At 42.8% G+C, this 21,107-nt stretch overlaps 2 protein-coding genes across 3 annotated transcripts in view; both read right to left on the minus strand.

Moving 5' to 3' along the window:
• CLDN10 (claudin 10) overlaps nucleotides 1-21,107 on the minus strand; it is a 171,209-nt gene that overhangs the window by 105,833 nt on the left and 44,269 nt on the right. The gene's annotated exons all lie outside the window — the stretch shown is intronic.
• Nucleotides 7,989-20,246, minus strand: LOC128566961 (survival motor neuron protein-like). The gene is made up of 3 exons (XM_053564109.1): nucleotides 20,123-20,246; nucleotides 8,388-9,026; nucleotides 7,989-8,298 (listed from the first exon to the last, which is right to left on the minus strand). Exons 1-3 carry the CDS (start codon nucleotides 20,244-20,246, stop codon nucleotides 8,132-8,134), a joined length of 930 nt encoding a protein of 309 aa, XP_053420084.1. The 3' UTR covers nucleotides 7,989-8,131.

The raw sequence follows: 21,107 nt of genomic DNA on the forward strand, positions 1-21,107 counted from the left end.
CTCTTTGGCTGCGAAAGCACTGAACAGGTTGTAAACGCTTTGATTTCCCACTGGCCCTAATCCCTGGCCAGTTACATAAAGGGACCCCTTAAGCCCTTGGAATTGCAGGACACATTATGTTGAAGTTTCACTGTGCTGAGATTATTTGGTAAGGTAGATTTGAATGTGAAATTGTGATGCACATTCAAAGATGATACTACCAGAAGTCCAAATGTATCTGCATGAAGCTGGGATTTGGGCAGGCCTGCCCGCCTCTATTCATCACTGGCCTGTCCTCTGCCGAGTCACAGCTCTGCTTCCTGCCAAGCTGTGATGGTTGGCACAGAGTCCTGGTACTGAACTGAATGGGCCCTTCTCCCTTAAGCCCAGCCTCACCACTTCTGATTCGTGGCTTGTGCTTGCCATGGATCCAGTTGCAGTTTTCTTTTGGTGCTACATTGCCCTCTGGGAGCCTGTGACTTAAAATGGAAACTTGACCCCAACCAATTGTAGCATTCAATATTCAACCTAAAGAGAAGTTAAATATTGCCACACAATGTGTTATTTACCATTAATATGTTTATCAATAACTGATAGTTTAATTATGTAATTAATTATTAATACTAACATTTCATGATTGTAGTTGACTTTTTTTGTTGTTGTTGGAGATTCATTGAAGGTACAAGAAACTAGTTTACACTGATTGCGTTTGTTAGGTAAAGTCCCTCATACAATTGTGTCTTGCCCCCAAAAGGTGTGTCACACACCGAGGCCCCAGCCTCTCCCTTCTTCCTTCTCTCTGCTCTTCCTTTCCGCTACTCCCTCCCTCCTCTCTCTCTCTGCTCTCCCTTTCCCCCATCCCCCACCATGTACTAGGTCATTAATTGTCCTCATATCAAAATTGAATACATAGGATTCATGCTTCTCCATTCTTGTAATGCTTTACTAAGAATAATGTGTTCCACTTCCATCCAAGTCAATACAAAGGATGTAAATTTTCCATTTTTTCTTTTTTGCAGTTTTTGGCTGGGCCTGGGTTTGAACCTGCCACCTCTGGCATATGGGGCTAGCACCCTACTCCTTTGAGCCACAGGCACCACCCCATATTGCTCTATGTAAACACATTTAATCCTCACTACAACCTTTTATTATCATTGTTTTCCAGCTGAGGAAACTGATGCATGAAGAGATGGAGAAGCTTGCCCGCGTCCCACAGTTAGGAGGAGATAAAGTTGGGATTAAATTCAGGTTGTCTGTTTTCTGAGTCAGGCAGTCTGACACTAGAGACTGCACTGTGGTGTGTGTCTCAAAATCTGTTTCATAGAACACAGAACCAGACAATGCAATGAGAAAAACAAAAGGGATATTAAGGCCTGAATGTTTATTTTTTTTTGGCCGGGGCTAGGTTCGAACCCGCCACCTCCGGCACATGGGACCAGCGCCCTACTCCTTGAGCCACAGGTGCCTCCCAGGCCTGAATGTTTAAATTTCCTCAAAATCCATGTGTTGAATCTGTAACCCACAAGGTATTTGGAGGTGGAGCCTTTGGGAGGTAATTATTTAGATGATGTCATAAGGGTGGGGCCCTGTGATAGAATTAGTGCCCTTGTAAAAGAGGAAGAGAGACCACATAAACACACAGCAGCTGTCTACAAGCCAGGACAAGAGCCCTCACCAGGAACTGAATCTGCCTCTTGATCCTAGACTTTCCAGCCTATAGAACTGTAAGAATTAAATATCTGTTGGGGGGAAATGCCCAAGATAGTATTCTTACCCTATCTTAAAGGACTAATGATGCTTTTTAGGAAATCAAAGATTCTGAAATGTCTGAAAATTAGAAGCTATTTAAATTTGCTTAACCATTTGCTTCTCAAAAATTTTGACTATGGAACATTTCCTTTTTATGAACATATCAAAGAACACACTTGGAAGGTACCACTGGAAGTAAATCATATGACTCAGCTATGACTGAGTGCTTGTTTTCTAGGTGGGATGTAAATGTTCAGTGAAGTCAGAAGGTTGTATAGGCAAAGGTTTGGTGGCTGAGACTGAAAGGAGAGAAGCAACATGGGCAGAGCCCGAGAAATGTAGTGCAGAAGAGGGCTACATCCAAGTCACCATTGCAGGGGAAAAGGGCCCCGATCTGGGAGAGGTTAAGAGGAAGATAGAAGGAAATTGTTCTTGGTGCTTGGGGCAAATCTGGTGAGAAATAACATTCAAAAGTAGAGTTTACAAAGGAGTTGACTTCAGGAACAGAAAGGACATTCCAATATTAAGTGTTAATTTGAATGTAGTTGGAGAGGATGACAAATGACTCACAGAATTATTCTGTCATCCAGGCTGGAATGTGTCTTACATGCTACCTATTAGGAATTCAATACAGGTAGATTTCCTAAAGTTGTTTTAATTTCTTTCTAGGCAATTACAAGATTTAAACTCAAATAAGAGGCCCAGTTGAGCAAGAGAACAAAAAGATCCTGCTTGGCCATAGGAGTATCCAAGAAGTGTTTGCCGAATACATTTAAAGGTCAGAAAAGGCAGAATTGATTGCACAATTCGTGTATTGCATCCTTAAAATGAAATATTAATTATTACTAAGCAGTTAGACATTTCTAATAGTTTATGCTTATTACAGGGTAGGGGTGAAGGGAAGAAGGTGAGATTGATGTCAGAAAGATAGAAAATTGCACAAAAAGTCACCAAGTCACTGTATGATCGCATGATGAGATTTCATAAATGTTCCTCGGTCAGATGAGGGGGTTAGACTAGATGGTCTTAAAGATTCTATCCAATCCACCATCCTAAGATTCTTCATCCATCAGAACATGTCAGAGGAAGTTTGGAAAAGAAACTTTTATTCAGAGATAGGCTCATGATACAATTCAGACAATACATTTGCCATGGGCATTTAACACATAAATCAATTTTACAAGAAGATCCAATTTGCTTTTTCTTTTATTAAGCAGAAGAATATATAAACATGAATGACCTCAATTATTCAGTTCTGAAAATGTTTTTATTATAGAGGTAAGCTCAATGTCAAGAAATGAAATTTCTATGCTCTCTGTACTTAAAACAAGTAGAAAGTTTGTCTGACATCAAAATTTTTCCTTAGAAAAAGAATATATTGAGATTTTATGCTAGTTACACAAAACAAACAAACTAGGTTCAGTGTCTGTGTTCATATATTCACCTATAATTTTGCCAATGGCCCACAAATGTTGTTTTCTCTTGGGTAAACACCAAGTGGATTCAGCAAATGTCATCATTATTTGTGCCACCTATTGGTGAAATGTCACATGACAGCATTTATTGTGCATAAGACACAGCTACCATGGGAGAGGAAGGCCTTGGGACAGATTAGGCAGGGATTCTTCTGTACTCAAGAACAGTGGCTGGTCTACCTTGTATGAGACAATTACAAATTTTAACACTGAAAGAGTATTTTGCGGTAATAAGAAATTATTGTTTACTTTTAGGTGTGATATTGGCATTCTGGTTTTGTTAAAAAATCAATACCTTTTAGATATCCATAGTGAGATATTTCTGGATGAGCTCACATGATATGTGCAACATGCTTGAAAATAATGTTAGTAAATTTGATTTATGTTACAACATGAATAAAACTTGAAAACATCAAGTGAAATAAAGCAGACACAAAAGGACAACTATTGTGTGATTCTACTTATATGAGAGTATTCAAATTCACAGTGACAGAAAGTAGAATGGGATTACCAGGAGCTGGGAGAAGGGAAGATGGGATGTTACTGTTTAATGGGGACAGAGTTTCAGTTTTACAAGATTAAAAGAGTTCTGGAGGGTGGTGCCTGTGGCTCAGTGAGTAGGGCGCCGGCCCCATATACCGAGGGTGGCGGGTTCAAACCCAGCCCCGGCTGAACTGCAACCAAAAAATAGCCGGGCGTTGTGGCAGGCGCCTGTAGTCCCAGCTGCTTGGGAGGCTGAGGCAGGAGACTCGCGGAAGCCCAAGAGCTAGAGGTTGCTGTGAGTCCTGTGTATATCATGGCACTCTACTGAAGGCGGTAAGGTGAGACTCTGTCTCTACAAAAAAAAAAAAAAAAAAAGAGTTCTGGAGATGGCGGTGATGGTTGTATAACAATGGCAACAAATTTAGTACCACCAAACTGTACAACTAAAACTGATTCAAATTGTAACTTTTTTGTTGTGTATATTTTACCACAATAAAAACATTAGAACCATGGGAATTTGGGGTACAGATCAGACAAACTAGATCATAAACTGGGTACATGGCTCACGCTTGTATTCCTAGCACCTTGGGGGGCAGAAGCTGGAGGATTGCTTGAGTGCAGGAGTTCGAGACCAGCCTGAGCAAGAATGAGATCCCTGTCTCTACTAAAATATAGAAAAAATTAGCTGGGCATTGTGGTGGGCACCGGTAGTCCTAGCTACTCAGGAGGCTGAGGCAGGAGGATCGCGTGAGCCCAGGAGTTCAAGGTTGCTGTGAGCTACGCTGATGCCACAGCACTCTAGCCTGGGCAGCAGAGTGAGATTCTGTCTCAACAGCAACAACAGAAAGCCCATGAGACATGGAGAACATGAGAATTTGTAGTCTTCTCTGTATTTTTGTATGCATTAAAAATTCTCCAAAATGAAAAGCTTCTTCTCCTTTTTGTTTTTTTTAGCTAAAGAAACTCTCAGTCTAGAAGGGGAGAGAAAACGTGGGCATGAATCATTTCTAGATGCAGAAAGAGATAAACTAAGAGAAGTGCAGAGGAAATTTCAAGTACTATACTTCTGTTGATGAATTCAAATGCAAAGCTTAGAGTAATAGCATGCAGCTTTAGCCAGTGTCCAGCATTATTGGTACTGAACATTCAGAACTTATTTTTTTGGCCAGGTGTGGTGTCTCATGCCTGTAATCCTAGCACCCTGAGGTGGGTGGATTGCTTGAGCTCAGGAGTTTGAGACCAGCCTAACCAAGAAAGAGATTCTGTCTCTAAAAATAATCAGGCCCCTAAACCCCATAAATGCATCAATGTACAAAGTTATGATTTAATAAAAAATAATTAATTAAAAAAATAAAAAATAGGCATTATGGCAGGTGCCTTCTAGTATCTGTCGTCCTAGATACTTAGGAGGCTGAGGCAAGAGAATTGCTTAAGCCCAAGAGTTTGAGGTTGCTGTGAGCTGTGACGCCACAGCACCCCACCAAGGGCAAGAAAGTAAGACTGTTTCAAAAAAAAAAAAGGTGATTTTTTATGTATGTGTGTGTGGTGGTTTTACATATGTGTCAAGTTCTTCTCATATATGTGTCAAGTTCTTCTTCTTCCCTCCAAGGGAAAAAGAGAAAAGTAGATCCCATAAACAGGAGATAATCACCTCAGGAAGCTCTAGTTTTGAGCAAGAAGATGCTAGGATAGCAGAGATTGGGCAAGAATGTTCTAGAAACTACATCAGAAGTTACCAGAACTAATTGCCCCTGAGAATGGCATGTGACTAATGAGGAGATTGATGAGGAGACCACCAACAGACATAGGTTTGAAGCACATCAAAGAGCAGTAGAGTGGATGTGGGCACTTCAAATCCCAAGTGAAACATAAGACAAGACAACAGCAAAATCTCCACTTCATTTTGGCCAATATCTTCAACCTCCTCTCTCCACCACCAATCTTAGTTCTTTAAGTTTTCCGTTTGGAAGTCATTCATCGAGCACCCAAGTGTCAGGTGTTATGTTGAGCACCAAAGATATCATAGTTACCCCTCCACAAAGAGTTCACAGTGGTTCTCAACCTGTGGGTCGTGACCCTTTTGTAACAATGAAAATACATTCTGCATATCAGATATTTATTTACATTGTGATTCATAACAGTAGCAAGATTACAGTTATGAAGTAGCAATGAAAATAATTTTGTGGTTGGAGGTCATCACAACATGAGGAACTGTATTAAAGGGTTGTGGCCTTAGGAGGCATTAGGAAGGCTGAGAACCACTGGTTCACAACATAGCAGCATGGATGCACACACACAATGAGTAGGCCAAAATGTGGCTGCAGGACTATACAGGGGGGAAAGCACAGCTTTTATTCAGTTTGGGATGTCTGTGAGGCAGTTTCACTGTGCCCTGGTTGCCAATCCCAGGTGAGGATTCCCCCTACATGGAGGACAGCAAAGAGCATCACTATGCCAGGAATAGGAGCCCAAACGCTTCCACTCACTGTAGCTCGGGCTGCGATGTCTAACACTTGCATGAGTCAAGTGATATAGAACTCACACACACAAGTTTAACAAAGCAACTTATATTAATCACGCCTAGGTAGCAAGGACACACAGGTCATGGTAAGCTGGTCCTCCCAGGCTCAGGAAAGTTGCCCAAAATGGATGGACTCTTGTCTGGATGTGCCCCACATTGCACCACTGCTGAGGGACCCCAAAACACTCCTCTCTGGGTTTTGTACATAGGGGAAAAATTAGGATCATTTGTAAAAAAGAGAGGTCTGGAGAATTACATTTGGCCAGGACTTGGCAGACTTTAATGTTGATGAGTGTGTTAACAAATGAATGCAGTTCTTCTAGCTCTGGCAGTGATAAGTTCACACACAAAGTTTCTCTATCTAGAGACCCAGAGAGACAGATACTGTATTGGCCTGTAGCCAGGCAGATAGGCACCACCTGGAACAAAATTCTCAAGAGCTTTTTATTGGGATTTTGGAGGTATGCAAATACAAAGTAAAAAAAGTGAGAGGTTAACAGTTTCATGTTTCATTTAAACAGGTGATTTTTTGTTCAAGGAAGAGGGGTATCAGGGTGAAGGGCGGTGGAGCACTAAATTATGGATCATTATGATAGGGACTGAATGGGGGAAAGTTACAGCTCACAAGTTAGGTAGCTATGGCTTGAGGTTAATTGCCAGCTGCTTTCTAACTCTATTGACATCCTGACTCTGCTAAGCTGCTGATTTCTATCTGCATTTCCCAGAGTAGTTTCTTATCTATTCTGCTGAATATTCTGACCTCACTCACTACCGTAGGTGTTCAGAGCAGCAAGGGGCTGAGGCTCAGGGGACCATTTCCGTGCAAGTCCTCTGGAATGCCAGCCTGTACTATGCTTCTATCCCACAACCAAGTAGCTTGTAAAGAAATATACAAGAAATTTATTTCTCATGGTTCTCATGGTTCCAGAGGCTGGGAAGTCCAAGATCAAACCACCAGCAGATTTGGTGTCTGGCAAAAGCTGATTTCTTTTTTTTTTTAATTTTTTTTATTTTTAAAAAATCAAGTATTGGGCGGCGCCTGTGGCTCAGTCGGTGGGGCGCTGGCCCCATATACCAAGGGTGGCGGGTTCAGGCCTGGCCCCGGCCAAACTGCAACCAAAAAATATCCGGGCGTTGTGGCGGGCGCCTGTAGTCCCAGCTACTCGGGAGGCTGAGGCAGGAGAATCGCTTAAGCCCAGGAGTTGGAGGTTGCTGTGAGCTGTGTGAGGCCACAGCACTCTACCAAGGGCCATAAAGTGAGACTCTGTCTCTACAAAAAAAAAAAAAAAAAATCAAGAATTTTTATTATATACTTTTAAACATACAGAAAATAGAAAAAAATAGTACAGGGAACATCCACATACACACCAGTTAGTCATTAACATTTTGCCATTTATGCTTCACATGTGTTTTGCTAAACCATTTCAAAATATTTTGGAGACACTGTAACAATTCATCCAACAAATATTTGTGTATGCAAATTAAAACATTCTTCTAAAACAGCAGTTCTCACCCTGTGGGTTGCAGCCCCTTTGGACTGTATTAAAGGTTCATGGAATTAGGAAGGTTGAAAACCACAACCTTCTAAATTACAACATCCTTCTCACAGTCCATACAATTAGCAACAATTGTCTAATATCATTTAAAATCCAGTCCATACTCATTTTCTCAATTTCCCCTACCTTAAGTCAGGTGTTTTTTAAAATAGGGTCCAATCAAGGATACCACATTGCATTTGGTTTTGTCTCTTAAGCAATTTTAAATCCAGAACAGTTACCCATTCACACCTCCTTTTTTCCTTCCCAACTCTGATATTTTGAAGAAACAAGGCCGTTATCTTCTACAGCATTCCACATTCTGGACCTGTCTGATCATTTCTTTAGTGGTGCCATTTAACTTGTTGCTCTATCCTCAGTATTTCTCCTTAACTGGAATGTGAATACCGTCCTTCTTTTTGATTTTGTCTAAAACCCATAGAATAGCCAGTGTGATAGCTACTCATGTACCAAGAGATTAACGTACTTCCCAAAGCATCAGTATCATCGAGAGAATCTGGACATATGTGAGGTGGTGGGGGGATTATTGGTGGGGCAGAAGGAAATGGAGGCAGCCAGCATGAAAGGAAGTGGGGTGGCCGCGGCAGCGGGGTGGGCTATTGAATTTTAAACCTGGCATTCCTAGTCCCAGTCCTGACCCTGGCATGGGGGGAGGCGGAGGGAGAAAAGAGTTCCATGGAGTAGTTTTGGACTTGATGTTATTTGATTTATTTCCAGGAGACCTGGAGTTCTCACTTTCATCTGTTGAAACTTGACTTTCATTTTCATTCTCTTGAGCATTCCGTTCTATATTATTAGTTACTTCAGAGGTTGGGGAAAGTAGATCAGACAGATTTTGTTCCTCTCCATTTCCACATCTAGTGTAAACCACAACATAGGTTTCTCTCTTAAAATCAACCCAGGCAATGGTAGCTGGGTAAACGCAACCATCTTCTGACCAAATGGCAGAACATTTGTCACCAACTTTCCACTGTTTCAAGGGCATTGTAGTATTCTTTTTTTGGCTTTTATTCTTCTTAGAAGGTTTTCTTCTAGGTGTGCCTTTTGGTTTATCTGAGGTTTCACAAATGTCACCATTCTTTAGAGCATGCTTAAATGTAGCCACAGCTTTATCAGAAGCTTTTATCAATGCCGCATCGTCCCAAATGTCAGAATCATCACTCTGGCCTGTACCTCGCCGGAATAGCACCGAGTCCTCCTGCTCCGGGACCGCACCTCCGCCTCCACCGCTGTGGCTGCCACCGCTGCCCCAAAAGCTGATTTCTTAATTGAGAGATGATGCCATTCTCACTATGTCCTCACATGGTGGAAGGGGCAAGGGATCTCTTTTAGAAGAGCCCAAATCCCATCATAAGGGCTCCGCCCTCATGATCTAATCACTTTCCAAAGTCCCCATCTCTTGATAACACCACAATGGGGGTCAGGATTGTTGAGACAGAGTCTCACTCTATTGCCCAGGCTAGAATGTTATGGTGTCATCATTTGCTACAGCAACCTTAAACTCTGTGTTCAAGCAATCCTGCTTCAGCCTCCTAAGTAGCTGTGACTATAGATGCCTGCCACGACATCCTGGCCTATTTTTTTCCATTTTTAGTAGAAACGAGGGGTCTTGCTCTTGTTCAGGCTGGTCTAGAACTCCTGAGTTCAAGGATCCACCCACCTCAGCCTCCCAGGCATGGGAGGCATGAGGATGGGAGGCATGAGCCACCATGCCTGCTAGGGAATTAGGATTTTAATATATGGATGTTGGAGAGACACAAACATTCAGACCATAGCACATCACTTCCTGGAGAGGCTCATATCCAATGACATGTGGATGGAGGAGGACAAGGACTTGACCTTCTCAGCTCAGCCATGCCAGGGGATAGGGATGGTGGGTCCTGAAAGGCTATTCTTTTGTTTTTTGATAGAGAGTCTTACTTTGTCACCCTTGGTAGAGTGCTATGGTGTCACAGCTCACAGCAACCTCAGACTCTAGGGCTCAAGCATTCTCTGCCTCAGCCTCCCAAGTAGCTGGGACTATAGGTGCCCGCCACAATGCCTGGCTGTTTTTCTAGAGATGTTTTTCTAGAGGGGGGGTCTCGCTCTTGCTCAGGCTAATCTCGAACCTATGAACTCAGGCAATCCACCCGCCTTGGCCTCCCAGAGTGCTGAAAGGCCCCTCTAACTGCAGAGTTCCTGGTGAGATCCACTGAGGCTTCTGTCAGCCTTGCATTGCAGCTCGGCTGTTACAGGTTCACCTCCACCTATTCCTGCTTCTGTCCGTTACCTTCCACAGGTGTGATCTCTCCCACAGGTAGCCCTTCATTCAGTGCACTTTAGAGCCTACTTCCTGGGGTATGGAACTTGTGATGCTGTAGAAAAATTAAAAGGTGGAAAACAAGGGTAGTAGAAGGAAATGGAGAAATAAGAAAGCTCGATAATTGTTACCCTGGGAGTAATTCTCCTGAATAATTTTTCCCTCATCTTCTTAGAGAACCCACAGGTCAGGTGAGGAGAAATCTGTTTAATAAAAAAATAAGCCAGTAATAAGATAAATGCTCTAGGATTCTGCATAGAGGGCCAGCCCCACACTGTTTTCCATAAACCCATCTCCTTCCTCTCCTTTCTTTAACAGGTCCTGAGGCCTGGGGACAGGCAGCCTCACCTCCTTCCACAAACGATCCTGAATTTTTATCAGTAAGAATTTTTATCTCAAATTAAATTTGTGGATGTGTTTAGCAGGCTTATCGTGGCAGTAAAGTAAATCCAGATGGTTCTGAGACTAAATTCAATCTTGTGGGCTGACACAGCAGGATGGATCTGGATTTGAACCCCCCGACTTTTGCCAGCATGATTGAGCTCTTAAGTATGCACAGAAAGTGGCCTGAGAAAGTGTGATTTGATGGCCACCCCAAAGACCCATCTACCCCCCAAGTCATGACCCAATGAGTTTTTAGACCAGTGGATCTCCACCTTCCTAATGCCTCCTATTGCCAAGACCCTTTAATATAATTTTTCATGTTGTGGTGACCCCCAACCATAAAATTATTTTTGTTGCTACTTCATAACTGTAATTTTGAGAGGCAGGATGTATTTTCATTGTTACAAAGGGGTCATGACCCACAGGTTGAGAACTGCTGTTCTAGACCCTTTTAATCACAGCAGCTGCATATGGGCTTTGTAGAGCAGCACAGACCCAGCCATGCCTGGCTCCTGATTTGGGCCTTAAATGTTAGAGCAGAGGTCAGCAAACTACAGCCATTGGGCCAAATCAAATTCCTGACCTGTATCTGTACAGCCTACATCAGAATGGTTATATATATATACATATATATACATGTAATATATGTGTATATTTTTTGAGACAGAGTCTTACTATGTCACACTTGGTAGAGTGCCATGGCATCACAGCTCACAGCAACCTCAAAGTCTTGGGCTTAAACGATTCTCTTGCCTCAGTCTTCTAATGCCTGGCTATTTTTCTCTTGCCTCAGTCTCACAATGCCTGGCTATTTTTTTTTTCTTGCAGTTGTTTAGCTGGTCCAGGCCAGGTTCGAACCCACCATCTTTGGTGCGTGTGTGCTATGGGCGCCAAGCCAAGAATGGTTTTATATTTTTAAATGATATAACAACCCAAAGAAAAATATTTGTGACACAAGAAAATTACCTGAATTTCAAATTTCAGTGTTTACAAATAAAGTTTTATTGGAACACAGATAAAGTCATTCACTTAAATATCATCTATGGTTGCTTTCATGCTATAACAGTAGAGTATTTGCAGACAAGACCATAGGGCCCTCAAAGGCTAAAAAGTGACCACTTGGCCCTTCACAGAAAAACTTGCTTGAGAGCTTTGCTGTTCTGCTGTGTGGTCCGGGGGCCAGCAGCACCGGCAGCAGCTAGGAGGTTGTCAGAAGCAGGGAATCTTGGTCCTCACCCTAGACCTGTTGATTTGGAATCTTCAGATCCCAGGTAGTTTTTACTCACATGAAAGTTCGATGAGTGCTCTTTAGAGGGCTTTGCTCCCTCCCCACAGAGCAAGCTCAAGGGCATGCATCCATGGAGCCTCCTCCCCTTTGAGGTTGTGCTCTGAGGACCTAGGAATCCCCTGCTGCCAGGGCCAACACTGGCCTTCCTCCTGGGGTCCGTCCCATGGCCCAAGAGGTGATCAAGATGCAGCTGTTTACATGATGGGAGGAGGGAGGCCTGTGTAGACTGGCTGGGTGTCCTCTTTCTTGAGCAACAGATTCCTCAAGGCACCAAGAGGTCAGAGCCAGAGGTGGGAAGAGAAAGGGGAAGGCCGAGGGTGGAGCTGCTGCTCAGATATCTTGGCATCATCACCTTCTGGCTTGGGCTCCAGAGCCCAGGAACTCCACCCTGTCGTGTGGTTTCAAAGGTATATTTGACTATTTGTTCACTTGATTTACAAATTTTAAATATTTATTTATAGATTAGGGGGTTTAGTTCATATTCTTGACTTGGAGCCCTTGAATGTTAGTCATTTGAATGCTTGCCAAGGGGTGTTCCAAGAATCACCTGCAGCAGCCTTCACATAGGTTGTTTGTTTAAAATGCAAATCAGGGATAATAAGGAGGGTGAAGAAAGATGGCGGCTGAGTAACAGCTTCCCTGCAACTGGGCACGGTGAGTCTGAGGAGATAAGACTCCAGGCATGTCTGGCTGGTGGGATCTGCCTATAATCATCCCTTCAAGGATACAGAGACCCCAAGGGGAGGACAAAAACAGTGGAAAACTGGCAAGTGGTTGCGTGTGTTCTATCAACCTAATCCCGCAGGCAGCCGTAAGTACAAACAGCAGTGAGACTGCAAACTGGAAAGGCCTTACTTGTGAACTGTTTCGGTGTTTTTGGACTTGGCACTCTGCCTTGGGGAGAGCTTGAGCAGGAGTGCAGAGAACTTTGGGCATTGTCTAGGGCCCCAGACTGAGCCACTGAGCCGGACGGAGCTAATAGTGTTCGGCTGTGGGCCGCAGGGAGCCATTGTGAGAGAACTGCCCTGGCAAGCTCCACCATCAGGGTCACAGAACAAGGATCAAGTGGGAACTAGTAACCCAGTGACTGAGCAGCCTAAAGGTGGGGACTGAGCTGCCTTACAGCCTTAACCCTCAGGGGCAGAGTGAGACCAGTTTTGGCACACTGGAGCCTCAGGCAGTTGCCCTGGGTAGAGTGCCGTGGTGTCACAGCTCATACAAACCTCAAACTCCTGGGCTTGGCACTGCCCAGACCTCCATAAGAGCTGCGCCATGACCCCTGCCTGCCGGGCCTCCACATGCCCTGACCAGGAACTGCAGGAGCTGCGCAACCCTGTGTCCTCCCTCCTGTACACTCCCTGCCTCCACACCAGCCCGCTCGTCTGGCCAGGGACTCTGGTAGTCACGTGCCCTCTGAAGCCCTCCCTGCCTTTGCGCAGAGCCCTTCTCCTGGCCAGAGACTGCTGGAGCCTTGGGCTCTCTGTGCCAAAATCACTGGGCACCAGGCACTCCCAGAACTGTGCTCCCACCCTGTTGCTGGGTCCGGGTGTGTCACACTCCGGAGCTGCTTCCACAACCAGAACTCTCTGGCTGGGGAAGCCCCAGAGGAACTACACAGGGTCATTCCCTACAAAGATCCAACAACAATAGAGTGATCCTGCGGGGTCTAATCTTGGACAGACACCTCCACAACTCTGAGGACGGCCAGAGGCAATGGTGAAAAACCATCATGAGGTGAAATCAACAGGAACACTCTGGCAATATGAATAATCAGAGTAGATCAACTCCCCCAAGGATCAATGGGGCAGACACAACACAAGATCCCATGCACAAATAGCTGAGATGTCAGAAATAGAATTCCAAATCTGGATAGCAAATAAAATCGAATTAGAATTCCAAGCAGTAACCTAAAAGATATCTCAAGAATTCAACAAATTCAAAGACCAAATGACCAAAGATTTTGACACATTGAGACGAGAAGTTGCAACCCTCAAAGATCTGAGAAACACAGTAGAATCCCTCAGTAACAGAATGGAGCAAGCAGAAGAAAGGATTTCTGACATTGAAGACAAAGCTTTCAAACGCTCACAAACTCTCAAAGAGGAAGAGAAATGGAGGGCAAAAACAGATCACTCTCTCAGAGAGCTCTGGGATAATTCAAATAAAACCGATATTCGTCTTATAGGGATCCCCGAAAGCAATAAAGTGGCTTCACAAGGCACAGAGTCTCTTCTCCAAGAGATTATGAAGGAGAACTTTCCAGACATGCAAAGAGATTCTGAAATTCAGATAGCAGACAGTTTCAGAACTCCAGCACGACTCAACCCAAATAAGACATCCCCCAGACACATCATAATCAATTTCTCTAAAGTTAATATGAAGGAGAAAATTCTGCAAGCAGCCAGATGAAAGAAAACCATCACCTACAAGGGGAAGAATATTAGAATAACTGCAGATCTCTCTGCTGAAAACTTTCAAGCTAGAAGAGGATAGTTATCAATTTTTAATCCCCTAAAACAAAATAACTTTCAACCCAGGATCCTGTACCCAGCTAAACTGAGTTTCATTTATGACGGAGAAATTAAATACTTCAATGACATTCACATGTTGAAGAAATGTGCCATAACTAAACCAGCTCTCCAGGATATTCTCAGACCTATCCTCCATAAAGACCAGTGTAATCCTTCACCACAGAAGTAAACCCACCCAGAAAATTTTGATCAAATTCCAACTTCCACAGTTGCAAAAGGATCAAAAATGTCCACTGGACTCTCAAAAGGCTCATCAATATTCTTAATAAATGTGAATAGTTTAAATTGTCCTCTAAAGAGGCACAGGTTGGCTGACTGGATACAAAAACTCAAACCAGATATCTGCTGCATACAAGAATCACATCTTGCCTGTAGTCCCAGCTACTTGGGAGGCTGAGGCAAGAGAATCGCTTAAGCCCAGGAGTTGGAGGTTGCTGTGAGCTGTGTGATGCCATGGCACTCTACCGAGGGCCATAAAGTGAAACTCTGTCTCTACAAAAAAAAAAAAAAAAAGAGTCACATCTTACATTAAAAGACAAATATAGACTCAAGGTGAAGGGATGGTCATCTATACTCTATGCAAATGGTAAGAAGAAAAAAGCAGGCATTGCAATCCTATTTACAGACACAATCGGCTTTAAACCAACCGAAATAAGGAAGGATAAGGATAGACACTTCATATTTGTTAAAGGTAATACTCAATATGATGAGATTTCAATTATTAATATTTATGCACCCAACCAGAATGCACCTCAATTTATAAGAGAAAGTCTAACAGACATGAGCAACTTGATTTCCTCCAGTTCCACAGTAGTTGGAGATTTTAACACCCCTTTAGCAGTGCTGGATAGATCCTCCAAAAAGAAGCTAAGCAAATAAATTTTAGATTTAAACTTAACCATTCAACATCTGGATTTAACAGACATCTACAGAACATTTCATCCCAACAAAACTGAATACACATTCTTCTCATCAGCCCATGGAACATACTCTAAAATCAACCACATCCTAGGCCACAAATCTAACCTCAGCAAATTTAAAAAAATAGAAATTATTCCTTGCATCTTCTCAGACCACCATGGAATAAAAGTTGAACTCAATAACAACAGGAACCTGCATACCCATACAAAAACATGGAAGCTAAACAACCTTATGCTGAAGGATAGATGGGTTATAGATGATATTAAGAAGGAAATCACCAAATTTTTGGAACAAAACAACAATCAAGACACGAATTACCAGAACCTCTGGGATACTGCAAAGGCAGTCCTAAGAGGGAAATTTATAGCACTGCAAGCCTTCCTCAAGAGAATGGAAAGAGAGGAAGTTAATAACTTAATGGGACATCTCAAGCAACTGGAGAAGGAAGAACACTCCAACCCCAAACCCAGCAGAAGAAAAGAAATAACCACAATCAGAGCAGAATTAAATGAAATTGAAAACAATAGAATTATACAACAGATCAATAAATCCAAAAGTTGGTTTTTTGAAAAGATCAATAAAATAGATAAACCTTTGGCCAACCTAACCAGGAAAAAAAGAATAAAATCTCTAATTTCATCAATCAGAAATGGTAATGATGAAATAACAACAGACCCCTCAGAAATTCAAAAAATCCTTAATGAATACTACAAGTACTCTACTCCCAGAAATATGAAAATCTGAAAGAAATCGACCAATACCTGGAAGTACTCCACCTACCAAGACTTAGCCAGAACGAAGTGGAAATGTTGAACAGGCCTATATCAAGTTCTGAAATAGCATCAACTATACAAAATCTCCCTAAAAAGAAAAGCCCAGCACCAGATGGCTTTACGTCAGAATTCTACCAAACCTTTAAAGAAGAACTAGTACCTACATTATTAAACCTCTTCCAAAATATAGAAAAAGAAGGAATATTACCCAACACATTCTACGAAGCAAACATCACCTTGATCCCCAAACCAGGGAAAGACCCAACAAGAAAAAAAAATTATAGACCAATATCACTAATGAATATTGATGCTAAAATGCTCAATAAGATCCTAACAAACAGAATCCAACAGCACATCAAAAAAATTATACACCACAACCAAGTGGGATTTATCCCAGGGTCTCAAGGCTGGTTCAATATATGTAATTCTATAAATGTAATTCAGCACATAAACAAACTAAAAAATAAAGACCATATGATTCTTTCAATTGATGCAGAAAAAGCTTTTGATAATATCCAGCATCCCTTCATGATCAGAACACTTAAGAAAATTGGCATAGAAGGGACATTTCTTAAACTGATAGAGGCCATCTACAGCAAACCCACAGCCAATATTGTATTGAATAGAGTTAAATTGAAATCATTTCTACTTAGATCAGGAACCAGGCAAGGTTGCCCATTGTCTCCATTGCTCTTTAACATTGTAATGGAAGTTTTAGCCATTGCAATCAGGGAAGAAAAGGCGATCAAGGGTATCCACATAGGGTCAGAAGAGATCAAACTTTCACTCTTCACAGATGATATGATCGTATATCTGGAAAACACTAGGGATTCTACTACAAAACTTTTAGAAGTGATCAAGGAATACAGCACTGTCTCAGGCTACAAAATCAACACCCATAAATCTGTAGCCTTTATACATACCAACAATAACCAAGCCGAAAAAACAGTCAAGGACTCTATTCCTTTCACAGTAGTGCCAAAGAAGATGAAATATTTGGGACTATACCTAACAAAGGACGTGAAAGATCTCTACAAAGAGAACTATGAGACTTCAAGAAAATAAATAGCTGAAGATGTTAACAAATGGAAAAACACACCATGCTCATGGCTGGGAAGAATCAACATTGTTACCTCTTTCATGTTTATATGGATGGAGCTGGAAAATATTCTTCTTAGTAAAGTATCCCAAGAATGGAAGAAAAAGTATCCAATGTACTCAGCCCTACTATGAAACTAATTTATTGCTTTCACATGAAACCTATAACCCAGTTACAACCTAAGAATAGGTGGAAAGGGGAAAGGGGGGGGAGGTAGGCTGAGGGAGGGGGATTGGTGGGATTACACCTGCAGTGCATCTTACAAGGGTAAATGTGAAACTTAGTAAATGTGGAATATAAATGTCTTAGCACAATAAGTAAGAAAATGCCAGGAAGGCTATGTTAACCAGTATGATGAAAATGTGTCAAATGGTCTATGAAACTAGTGTATGGTGCCCCATGATCACATTAATGTACACAGCTATGATTTAATAAAATAAAATAAAATGTCTATACTACCCAAAGCAATATATAATTTTAATGCAATTCCTATTAAAGCTCCATTGTCATATTTTAAATATCTTGAAAAAATAATACTTAGTTTTATATGGAATCATAAAAAACTTTGAATAGCCAAAACATTACTCAGAAATAAAAACAGCAGGAGGAATCACACTACCAGACCTGAGACTGTACTATAAATCAATAGTGATCAAAGCAGCTTGGTATTGGCACAAAAACAAAGAAGTAGATGTCTGGAACAGAATAGAGAACCAAGAGATGAATCCAGCTACTTACTGTTATTTGATCTTTGAGAAGCCAATTAAAAATATTCAGTGGGGAAAAGATTCCCTATTTAACAAATGATGCTCGGTAAACTGGCTGGCAACCTGTACAAGATTGAAACTGGACCCACACCTTTCACCATTAACTAAGATAGACTCTCACTGGATAAAAGATTTAAACTTAAGACATGAAACTATAAAAATACTTGAAGAAAGTGCAGGGAAAACTCTTGAAGGAATCGGCCTGGGTGAATATTTCATGAGGAGGACTCTCCAGGTAATTGAAGCAGTATCAAAAATACACTACTGGGACCTGATCAAACTAAAAAGCTTCTGCACAGCCAAGAACATAGTAAGTAAAGCAAGCAGACAGCCCTCAGAATGGGAGAAAGTATTTGCAGGTTATACCTCCGATAAAGATCTAATAACCAGAATCCACAGAGAACTCAAACATATTAGCAAGAAGAGAACACGTGATCCCATCTCAGGCTGGGCAAGGGACTTGAAGAGAAACTTCTCTAAAGAAGACAGATGCACGATCTACAGACACATGAAAAAAAGCTCATCATCCTTAATCATCAGAGAAATGCAAATCAAAACTACTTTGAGATATCACCTAACCCCAGTAAGAGTAGCCCACATAACAAAATCCCAAAACCAGAGATGTTGGCATGGATGTGGAGAAAAGGGCACACTTCTACACTGCTGGTGGGAATGCACACTAATACGTTCTTTCTGGAAGGATGTTTGGAGAATACTTAGAGACCTAAAAATAGAATTGCCATTCGATCCTATAATTCCTTTACTAGGTTTATACCCAGAAGACCAAAAATCACAATATAACATCTGTACCAGAATGTTTATTGCTGCCCAATTCATAATTGCTAAGTCATGGAAGAAGCCCAAGTGCCCATCAACCCACGAATGGACTAGCAAATTGTGGTACACGTATACCATGGAATATTATGCAGCCTTAAAGAAAGATGGAGACTTTACCTCTTTCATGTTTACATGGATGGAGCTAGAACATATTCTTCTTAGCAAAGTATCTCAGGAATGGAAGAAAAAGTATCCAAAGTACTCAGCCCTAATATGAAGCTAATTTATAGCTTTCACATGAAGGCTATAACCCAACTATAGCACAAGACTATGAGGAAAGGGCCAAGGAAGTGGAAGGGAGGGGGGGAGGTCAGGGTGGATGGAGGGTTATGGGTGGGGCCACACCTACAGTGTATCTTAGAATGGGTACAGGCGAAACTTACTAAAGGCAGAATATAAATGTCTACATACAATAACTAAGAAAATGCCATGAAGGCTATGTTGAACAGTTTGATGAGAATATTTCAGATTGTATATGAAACCAGCACATTGTACCCCTTGATTGCACTAATGTACACAGCTATGATTTAACAATAAAAAAAGAAAGATTAAAAAAATTTAAAATATTCACCTAACAATTGCAATCAGTGTAACCTGGCTTATTGTACCCTCAATGAATCCCCAACAATAAAAAAATTTTTTTTAAATAAAATAAAATGCAAATCAGAATCTTTGGTGATGGGGCTTGAGGGATCTGCACTCTAACCATCTCCCCTCGCGGTTCTGGCCCATACCAGAATTTCAGGATCACTCAGGGTATAGCGGAGAGAAACCGGCTTCAGGGGTAGGAGCTTCAGGGCAGAAGTGGGGTGGAGGTGGGGGTAGCCAGGTCAGGGGACTACACTGGCACCGAGCGTCGAACACGCCCCACTTCTCTCATTAGTTCACTTCATCATCTGGCCTGAACCCAGACTTGGGAGTTAGCTTCAGAGAGAAGTCTTCTGCCAGAAAGGAGCAGGGAAATCTTCTCACAAATGTGGAGTCTCCCATATGGAAGGAAGTGTCTGAGTCGACGGGATATAGGGAGGAAAAGAAACCACAGCTGCCTGGAGAGACTCCAGACTCCACAGCAGATTCCAGCTGAAGTCTGTGCAATCCCTGGGCAGGCATCACCTGCTGAGGTTCTGGTACCGTAAGGACTGTGCCATCTGACCCACCTGGGAGCAAAGCACCATCTGTCACCAGCGGTGTGACTTTGAGCACGTTCCTTCTCTAGGTTTGTTTTCTTATCATAAGGTGAGAATCTAACACCTTCTGACAATCTAAGTGGAAACCACTGTTTCTTATGAAGCATGGTATCTTCTCCCGCGCATGCTCTGACGCTTGATCTCGCAAGCGCATTCAGCTGAGAAAATGAATTTCCTTAAACTGCACACGCGGGAAGCCACGTAGGCTCCGGTCACAGCCTGAAACTCCCCGTGAAGAAGCAACTCCTGAAGTCACACGGCCAAGCTGCTCACCGGACACAATCCTTAGGATGAGCCCACCTGTCAAGACCACACCCAGGGACTCAGGTCTGGAAGAAACTTTCGACAGCTGTGCCATACTGGAAGTCACCACGAGGGGGAAGCAGAATCCACACATCCGCGTGAGAACCAAGGGCAAGTTGAGAAAGGTGGCCCAGGAGGCTACATGCGGGTGCGGGGGTGGGGTGAGGGTTCGGGGGTAGGACCCTGGGCGCAGACTCCCTGCCGCCTCCCACCCCCGCTTCCATACACACGCCCTCTTGGTCTTGCTCCCGAATGACCCAATCCCTCTTTTACTGTTTTCTGCTCCTAGCACACATATCTAACGTCTGACCAAACCCAGTGGGTCTTAAACTTGGCTGCGTGTTCAAATCACCAAATCTGAATCTCTGAGGCTGGGAAGCAGGCGTCAACAGTTTTTTAAACGCCACAGGTGATTCCTGTTTGCAGCCAAATTTGAGAACCACTGTATTAGGCAAAAGGTCTCGTTTCTTCCCCCAGGGAGGCTGGCAGAGGACTCCTGCAAAGTTCTCCTTCTCTCCGTCTGTCCGCCAGCTGTCTGTAGTTGGTGCGAGGGCTTTGTATGTTTTCCTGTGCAGAGAGGTTACCTGGGGCTGTTGTTAAGATGAAGATCCAGGTTCAGTAGGTCTGGGTGGGGCAGAGATTCTTTGTTTCTGCTGAGTTCCTGGGTGCTGCCATGCTTCTGATGGGTCCATGGACCACGCGCAGTGAGGTTTCTGGAAATGCCCCTTTACAGCTGTTCTCCAGCTGCTTTGTGGTCCTTTCTGCTTCTGTAGTGACCATGCCTCTGGGTTCTGTAAACCTGATGCTTTCACAACTGCCCTGCATGCAGATGCTGGACACAGCTTGCTCTGGGTGACCCAATAATACTGTGATCCCCAACCTCCAGGACACTCCAGCAGGTAGTGTCTGTGATCTGTTAGGAACCGGGCCACTCAGCAGAAGGTGAATGGCAGGC

This window comes from Nycticebus coucang, chromosome 15 (assembly GCF_027406575.1).
Source record: "Nycticebus coucang isolate mNycCou1 chromosome 15, mNycCou1.pri, whole genome shotgun sequence".
In the NCBI taxonomy this organism is placed as follows: Eukaryota; Metazoa; Chordata; class Mammalia; order Primates; family Lorisidae; genus Nycticebus; species Nycticebus coucang.

Excerpts from the sequence above, each read along its gene's own strand:
- LOC128566961 (XM_053564109.1), bottom strand. The coding sequence starts at position 20,246 with ATGTGTGGATTCTGCTTCCCCCTCGTGGTGACTTCCAGTATGGCACAG. Across the intron at positions 9,027-20,122 it reads CATCCTAAGGATTGTGTCCG|AAATCAGCTTTTGGGGCAGC; the intron begins GTGAGCAGCTTG and ends CTCTCAATTAAG. Across the intron at positions 8,299-8,387 it reads GCCAGGGTCAGGACTGGGAC|CCCCACCAATAATCCCCCCA; the intron begins TAGGAATGCCAG and ends CATTTCCTTCTG.